The sequence below is a fragment of the Teleopsis dalmanni genome, chromosome 2 (assembly GCF_002237135.1).
Source record: "Teleopsis dalmanni isolate 2A chromosome 2, ASM223713v2, whole genome shotgun sequence".
Taxonomy (NCBI): Eukaryota; Metazoa; Arthropoda; class Insecta; order Diptera; family Diopsidae; genus Teleopsis; species Teleopsis dalmanni.
Window position 1 is genome coordinate 66,924,088 of NC_051847.1, and position 9,111 is coordinate 66,933,198.

At 28.7% G+C, this 9,111-nt stretch overlaps 1 protein-coding gene across 1 annotated transcript; it reads left to right on the top strand.

Moving 5' to 3' along the window:
- Nucleotides 1–5,026: 5,026 nt before the first annotated feature.
- On the top strand, nucleotides 5,027–8,943 carry LOC119674759 (protein telomere ends associated-like). The gene is made up of 11 exons (XM_038085915.1): nucleotides 5,027–5,228; nucleotides 5,293–5,673; nucleotides 5,740–5,787; nucleotides 5,849–6,180; nucleotides 6,234–6,347; nucleotides 6,409–6,567; nucleotides 6,630–6,707; nucleotides 6,823–6,921; nucleotides 6,984–7,070; nucleotides 7,155–7,278; nucleotides 8,643–8,943. Exons 1-11 carry the CDS (start codon nucleotides 5,110–5,112, stop codon nucleotides 8,941–8,943), a joined length of 1,842 nt encoding a protein of 613 aa, XP_037941843.1. The 5' UTR covers nucleotides 5,027–5,109.
- The last annotated feature ends 168 nt before the right edge of the window (nucleotides 8,944–9,111 follow it).

Genomic DNA, 9,111 nt, shown 5'->3' on the forward strand with positions numbered 1-9,111 from the left:
AGAGAAAATATTTTAAGAGAAATTTGTTTTAATCGTTGTGTTTTTATATTAGCTATATCTGAGTTCAATAAATCCGATATATGTTCAAATTTCACTATCAAAAAATTTATGTTAAAATTTTTATTTGTTTATCCAGATAAATATTTTTGTAAATAAGACAAGCAATTTTGATTCTTCTCATATACTTTGTTTAAAAATCATATACATTATATTTTATACGGTCTTCGATACTTCTACTACTGGGTTCTTCTAAACAACGTAGCAATCTTACTATATTTTTCTCCAGTATATGTATTTGTGAAGGGTTCGCATAACAATGTTTGCTCAAAATGATCTAGACAGATGAAGTTATACAAGCAGTTACACAAATCCAAGACGAGAGCGATATAAATCAGTAACGGTGATTGGACGCAGTTATATCGAGCAAGTAGTTATACCACGCCAAGATAAATTACAAGAATAGCTACCTAAATCAGAAACGGTGCTTGGACGCAGTTATACCGAGCAAGCAGTTATAATATGCCAAGATAAAGTACAAGGATAGGATAGCTGCCTAAATAAGTAATGGTGCTTGGACACAGGTCACACCGATGTAGGAGTTAAATGACTAATAGGAACCATACGGTGAAGTTAACTACCGTAGGCCCAAGGTAGGACAAAGCCTCTATGAGTGAAGTGAAGGTTCAGAATTGTAAGTGGATATCCGCCGTGAAGGCTTAACACCACGGTGTTCACACACGCATCAGTATATTGCAACGATGAACGTCCCATTGAAACTCCGAGGAGTTCCGCCGGTAGCAGTTGAAGTTGTGTTTAGGCATAGCTTCCCGCTTAGTGAGGGACGAGTCCTATCTAGCACCTTTTTTGATTTTTGGGTCACAGCACCCGGTTGGGAAATGCAACTCCACATCGAATGATTGTAAACGAATACAACCATTCTACACATCTAAGAATGAATGGGAGGAGTTTAATTCGTGCTAGTCGGACACTCACTTTCCGGAACGACCATTCCAGTCCTCCCCACCGCACAAAAAAAACTTATGATAAGTATTAAAAAAAATATTACTGACTTAGTTTTAATATAATATATAAGAAACATAAATTTGTTAATAATTTTGAAATTAGTATTTTAAGAACTCTTTCAGTGTCTAATATAAGATGCTTGAGGTTGAAATATACAATTTAATACTTTTAAAATAAACAAAAAATATTGCAGTAAAATAATTTTATGCTTGAGAAAATACCACACTTGTGTCGCATGAAACTAATCTAAAACACGTCATTCTCTAGTATTAACAAGAAGAAAGCGCTGCATTATAGCGGTTACAGCATAATTGCTCCCATTTGGGTCAATGAATGCAACTGCGGCAGAACCCATTCTGAGCACAAATACTTTCCATTAGTGCTGTATAGTAGTGCTGTGTAAAAAGAGAAAAGTACCGGTAATGATTTGTGTGCACTTTTTTATTATTAATTAAAAATTGATTGTTATAGAAAGCATCAAAAACAGCACAAGCACAACACTTAATACTTCACTTTTTTTATTGTTTTAGTTTGTTGAAGTAATGCTTGAAATTTTTATAAAAAAAGTAAAGAAACTTTTATGGAATGGGTTAAAAACTTACCCCCGCTCTTTTAAGGACTCTTTGCATGTCCTCCTTAACTCGAATGCTGATGAGCCAACGGAGGCAGAGGCTGTAACAGCCGCAGCCACAGTCAATGTTGTTTTTGTTATTATATATTAGATATTCAAAATTAATATCCGGCAATTTTTTGTTTTTGCGTTTCTTTAATACTTTTGCTATGAAAACACTGAGTCGTCACACTTTAAATTATATTTATCTTAAAAACTTAAATACAAGCAAAATATTTTTAAATTAACACGGTTAAAACTTTATATATATATGTATATAAAAATTTATTTGAGAAACATGGATTTTTAAAACTAATGCATTTTACATCATTTATATATTAACACAAATAACCTTACACCAGACACCACGAACGAGTCTGCTAAGAAAACTGTAATTAGTTTTGACAATCTTTTCATTTGCTTTTCCTTGCAAATTCATTCTTATTTGTTTTTGTAATGTTGACATTTACATAATGTGTGCGCATAGGGCGAAACACACTCATTGAAAAATTGAATCTTTAAAAAGAGCTTCGTTATTAGGGGCGCATATCGAATTGCATATAAAGGAGTTGTGCGAGTTCGAGTAAATTGAGGTAAAGTAAATCGAAATTTCCTAGGGTTTTTTTGCACTGCACTTATGTAAATATTTATTTTAAAATATATTTATTCATATATTTATTACACGTCTTATAAAATTTTCAAAATGGTAATACTTATTTTACCTAATTTTTATCTGATTCACTGCCATACCGACATAATTTACTATTTTCCTCAATTTACCATCAATTTACTTGAACTCGCACACGGCCTAAATTTTCAAATAGAAAACTTTATTATTTTAACTAAATTTTTGGTGCTTGCCTTGTGTTTCCTATTCGAATCAATCTGATTTTTAAATAGTTTGTTTTTCTTTCAGAATAGCAAAAAATACCCACAACTTCCAAAAGAAAAAATGTGAAGCAACAACAATGCTCTTAAAATCTTCAGAGTTAGATTTTACTTACAAACTTTTATACGTTTTAAGTTTTCAGTTAAAAATCGGTCTATTGTGAATGTTCACTGAATATATGTTGCAAATTTTCAAGAGCAATAGATAGCAATAGAGTTGCAATAGAGTTCTATCCACTTCTACCCGCAGCTAATAGAACTCTTATAAATTTATATAAAATTCATGATATATTATGTAATTGCTATTTTAAATCATTTATATACATTTTACATTTTAGTGCCTTATTTATAGCTCAGCTGTTGTTTGTTTATATTTTACATATAAAACATATGAGAAATATTTCAAATTTTGTTCATTTCTCTTGTGTGGAATTTATTTGCATTCGACATTTTTCGCCTTAAATGAGCTGATTTATTGATTTCATTTATATGAAAGCACTTTGTAAGGTAAATCATCCTCATTAGCGGCTACAATAGGCGTTTTCTTTCGTAAGCATATTAAAAAAGAGCAATTGCCTATTTTAAAAATATTATATGAAACAACAACACTGCTGGCTTATTTAGTCCAACCTTTTTGAAATCGTTTAACTAATAAGCAGCTCAAATCACATGGTTACCAAGACTAAAAATTCGTCTATTGTGAACGTTTTTTGGAATTGTTCATGAGATTTCCTAATGAGGTGCTATAAAATTGTCGATCACTGTTTATATATATTTATATAATATATTTATATATTAAAAATAATATATATTTTTCACTGTTTTTTTTTTCTTTTATGTTCATAACTTTAATTCAAACAATTTTCCCTTTCCGACTTACTTGAAATTTCATATAAATTTCAAATTATTTCGGCATACAAATATTTATCAAATTTATAATAATCACAAGCGGGTTTTTTGATTTTATATAAAGATATTTTTTAAATAAAATTCAAGTAATATCATGTTTTCATTTTTTTAATTTAAAAAGTTTTGCTCATTAAAGCCGCTGATTTGGATAATATAACTTACTTAGCGCTTTCATATAAATGAGAACATTATAAATAAATAAACTGATTTAAGGCAAAAAATGTTGAATGCACCCATAAAAATAAATTTCACACAAGGAAAATTACCAAAATTTGAAAAATTTGTTACATGTCTTATACGTGAAGTGTAAACAAGCATGCTATTTTACATGCACAAAGCTGTAACATTGCATGTAAATTTTGACTTGCGTGTTCGTACATATGTTTTCTCGTGCGAACACATTGCATTTTGCGGTTATACTGCTTGCGAATTGACAGTTCTGTTTTGAAAACGAAATGCATAGTGAAGTTCTAATGAATTTAACGGAAAATCCGTTATAAAATTATTTTTTAATTTCAAACAACAAAAGAAGAACATAAGTCCATGATTATTATTCATCAAGGTATTAAAATAAAGAGTTTGCCAAATCTTTTGTTGAATTAGAGCAATGCCAACAAAAATTTTTTGAATTCGCCAGGATGAAAAAGGCAAGATTCCATTATATTCTGAATGGTATTCCATCTAAAGCTATCAAGTATTTTTTAACTTTTGAGAGTGCATTTCTTCAAAGCAGAAATTAATTGTTACAATACGGTAAGTGCTTAGAATACAGTACGCAACAAATTTGTAGCATATTTCAACTTATCTTAATTATATTTTACTATTATTTTATTTATTATTATTTACTATTCTATTATTTATTTATAAAAAGTTTTCACTTGAAGTAAATTGACAAGATATAATATTTTCTGTTAATTAATAATTAAAACTAATAAGTTTTTTAATTAATAATTAAGAATATGTTCGCAATAATAAAAATAGTGCATTAAATAATAATAATTACAATTCTCATAAAGTTGCTTACTAATAAAATTATTAAATCGTAATACATTTTCTAAAACTAACGTATGTTTTCAAATATATTTCCTTTTATAAAATTTGCATTGAATGAAAACAATTCACATCTTTTCATTTGCACCTTTGAGTTCGTACGACCGAATGAATTTCAAACAAAATATTTTGTTTGATCAAATTTTTACACAAAAGAGATAAATTGAGGGAAATAGTAAATTATGTCGGTATAGTAGAGAATGTTGCTATTCACCAAAATTTCGAGTAGGGTAAATTAGATAAAAATTATGTAAATTTAGTATTACCATTGTGAAAATTTTATGTTTAATAGATAATTATTTAAATATATTTAAAAAAACTTTTAAGAATAATAAATAAGTGCAATAAATAAATAAATAATTAACATAAGTAAAGTGCTAAAATCCTTAGAAAATTTCAATTTACTTTACCTCAATACACACAAACTCGCACACGGCCAAAAATTACAATATTATTACCAATAGGTGAAACCAGCAATAACCTTTTAATTATTTTTACTTTTATGAACCCTGTTTGTTTGGCACTAATTCCGCAGTTCATTTACAAAACTGTCTGTTGAAATTTCTTTAATTTTAGCGGGAAATTCATAAATAATAACACTAAATTGTTGAATACAGGCGGAATTAAAAATGCCTCCCAGAAAGCGAAAAAATGTTAAACAAACCAAAATTACTGATACGATGGGAATTAAGACAAAAAAAGCACAAACTAGTCCAAAACCAAAGGAGGATATAAGTCTGCAAGAAAAGTAAGTTAAAGTGAATTAATAATAATAAACAAATGCTAAAATAATTTATTTATTTCTGATTCAGACCCCGTGAAGAATTAAAAACTCGATCAGTCTTTCCAGTCACGATCGACGAGTTCATTGAAAATACAAACATAATCGATTTAATTAAAGATTATATTAAAGATAAATATTCAACAGCCTTAGAAACATATCTCACGGAACCAGAAATCATGAGCAGGGTAAAAAATACATATAACGTTTTTTACAAAAGACCACAACGACGATGTATGGCACCAATGAAATATGTTCGCATCACTAGTGACTGTGATGAAAATACAAAACAACGTTTGTTTAAAATTCCAGAATATTATAAACATTTGTGTGAAAATAAAGATAATGAACATCAAAGCGTAAAACAAAGTTTAAAGAAACAAGATAGTTCTCCAGATAAAAATATAAATAGGTAAATATTAAGTAGAGAAATTATTGACCATTTAGACAATAAAAAATTTATGTATGTGCATTACAGCGTTAGCGATAAAAAGATATTAGAAGAAAAGATCCTGGGACTAAAGAGGTATTTAAGTTATTTAAATAAATAAATTATTTTATTAAAACGATATTTTTTATAAATATAGCATTATATCAAATTTTGATGCTAATAACAAAGAAACAAATGAAAAAGTGTGCAACCTTCCAGTCAGTTTTGAAACGTTTAAAAGGTTCACATTTCACAATGATGTTATTGATAACATTTGCCAAAGCATAAAGGAGTTGGAGTATGAGTTGCCAATTTCAAATATATCAAAAGAAGAATTATTTGATAATAATAAATTACTTCGGAGTTACTACAAAACATTTTACATGCAAACGGTTATTCGGACAATATTTCCATTGAAAATAAAACCATGTCCGGGACGTTTAAAGGACAAACTTTTGAAATATCCAGAAATTACGTCAGATCATGAAGGTAAATAAAAATTGTTTGTCACAAACCTTACTATTAAGTAATATTTATTTTAGAGCCTACAGTAAGTAATAGAGATGCTATAAATGCTAATACGAAGGAACATTTAAATAAGAAAACAAAATTAGGAAGCATGAAAGAAGATAAAAATATGGAAAAATGTTCATTAGGTGAGTTACACTTAATTAATTAATTGTATTACTTAGCACTAAAAAATCTAAAATTTTCCAGCATTAGAAATTAAGGCACCGGAAGATAATGCTGTCGAGAAATCTCTATTACATCACCAAAAACAGAATATGCCAAAGACTTTATCACCAACACCATGTCGAGCACAAATGAAGGCAAAACCCTTGACATTTCCGAACAAAATTTTTAATGTTGATTCCGGTAACGGTTAATCAAAACTTTTTTTGAAAAAATTTCAGGCTTTAAAAAAAAATTTATTCTAGACTCCACGACAAGTAATGATAATGACGAAATTTTTGAAGGCAGTGCAAATGTAACGGTGGTGGAACGAATTGATCAGGGTAAGGAGAATAAATGTTCTTTTTGTGATTTACCTTACTTAACTGATAAGTTTGATTGTATTTTTTGATTTGATTGTATTAAATTTTAATTATTTTCAAAACATTTATATTTTAGATAATGCTGTCGAGAAATCTATGATACATCAACAAAATCAGAAGACACCAAAGTCAAAAGTCTTGCCGTTTCCAAACAAAAATGTTGGTTCCGATAATGGTAAATTAAAAATTTATTTGATTTATTTGAAATTTTTTGTTATTAACGACTTTATATTGCAGATTCAACGAACAGTGATGAGAATGAAGAAGATATTATAAATGTACCAGTGGTAAAACCTATCGGCAACAAAACTAAATTAAATCAATGTAATAATATTATTTTAAGTTTTGGTTTATTTTTTATTTAATTGTATTTTATTAATTTTGTACTAAAAACAATTATATTTTCAGCCAATGAGAATGCTAATCAACACGTAACAAATCTTCAAAAAGAAACAAAAACTCCGGAATCAAGTCCACTCATAAATGTTTCCTTGCAGACACGAGATACCCTTGACGAGAGTAAACAAAAAAGGTATGAATGTTTTAATGTTTTATATTAAATTTAAACTGAGAATTTTTTATTTCTTTTTTTTTTTTTTAAACTTATACATTTATTTATTGTATCTTCTCCTTTTAAAATCTTATCACTAATTACATGTTACAAATTTTTGTTTTAACTATACATTGTATAAAATAAAATAAGTAAACGAACCTCACTTAGAACAATGGGTTAAATTTCATTGGAGTGAATGTTAAGTGGTGTATCAAGGAAGCAGTTCAACTTTATCAGATTACTTAAAAGAAAGAAGTGGTTTTCACTTCAAGCTATTGAATATTAATTAATGGCTGGACGGTCAGCTCTTTTTAGGCAGGAAGTAGTGAATAGATGTGCGAGATTTCTTGCTAGGAGAATAACATTTGCGCCAAGTTAGTTGTCTGTCTAGATGATTACCTAAATACGTAAATAAATATTATCTGCTAGTGGTATGGGAATGTTATTTAGTAAAACTGTTGGAGATGCACTCCGATTTAAGGTAAAAATGACGTGTCTACATTTTAGTTTATTTATTTTAATTCGCCATTTTGACAACCATTTCTCCACCCGAAATAAGAGAGATTGATGTTGGTTTGAAGCTAGCACAACGTTTTTGTTTCGACATAAAATTGCCGTATCATCAGCAAACGTTGTGGTGACGACTGAGCTACTTATTGGGATATCAGATGTGTAAAGTACATACAAGATAGGGCCAAGAAAACTTCCTTGTGGAACACCAGCTTCTATTGGGAAATTATTAGATATATATCTAATAATTATTAGTATATGATCTATATATAACTTTAAAGCTTCTGTTATGCAGATACAATTTTAAACTGAGTGGACATTTAAAGGTAACAAACAGCGTACCTTATATAGGAGCCCATTGTGCCATACTTTGCAAAGGCTTGTGTAACATCGAGAAATACCGCGGAACAATATTCTGTGAGCTCAAACGCGTGTCTTATTTCGTTCGTTATACGATTCACTTGCTAGTTCCATGTTTTCCCTAAAACCAAACTGGTGGGAGAGTAATAGGTTTTGACCGTCAAGAAATGGTTTCAACTTTAAAAGCAGTGCTCTTTCAAAGTGTTTAGAAGAGCATGGCAATAAGGTTATTGGCCTGTATAAAGAGGCAAGCGTGGGATCTTTACCTGATTTATGAATCATAATAATCATGGGTGTTTTCACTCTGTTGGGTAAAAGCCAAATTTATTAATAACATTAAAAAGTCTTGTTATAAAATTTATAGCCAAAAGGAGTAACTTTTTTGATAGAGTAGTGGTGTTATTAAAAAAGTACTTTTCTCTACATATTATTAATATAGTTTATTTTAAAAAATTTTTAATATTTTATCTTAGGCTTCAACAAACAATCACACATGATGATTCGAAATACGTACTGAAATTTCAAGACTTCGTTAAGAGTACCAATATTTTAGACCTTTTAAGAAATTCGAGCGATTCTACTGATGATTACTTAGTGAATTTAGCATACGAATATTACATCAAATTTGTTACTAATCCTGTTAATCCAAATGTGGAACTATTTAAAGATTTGATGATACATGCAAACGAAAAATCAGTAAAATCATTTTATACTATATATACTCAAAATAAAAAAGACTCATCTAAAGAAGTAAAGGCTATAGAAGATATGTAAGTTTAAATTACTATTATATATATTTAAAATTTGATTTTAATGTCAGTTATGACGTTAGTGACTATTTTAGGTAATAGATTTATATTTGTATTTAATATAGAGGTTTTGAACAGCACTGAATTGCAACAACAAAAATTTTATTTATTTTAATTAAATTCGATTTAATTA

What these genes read in the sequence shown, in the direction of transcription:
- LOC119674759 (XM_038085915.1), top strand. Translation starts at nt 5,110, where the DNA reads ATGCCTCCCAGAAAGCGAAAAAATGTTAAACAAACCAAAATTACTGAT. An exon ending in TATGGAAAAATGTTCATTAG is followed by an intron (nt 6,348 to 6,408) that starts GTGAGTTACACT and finishes AAAATTTTCCAG; the next exon opens with CATTAGAAATTAAGGCACCG. An exon ending in GGTGGAACGAATTGATCAGG is followed by an intron (nt 6,708 to 6,822) that starts GTAAGGAGAATA and finishes TTTATATTTTAG; the next exon opens with ATAATGCTGTCGAGAAATCT.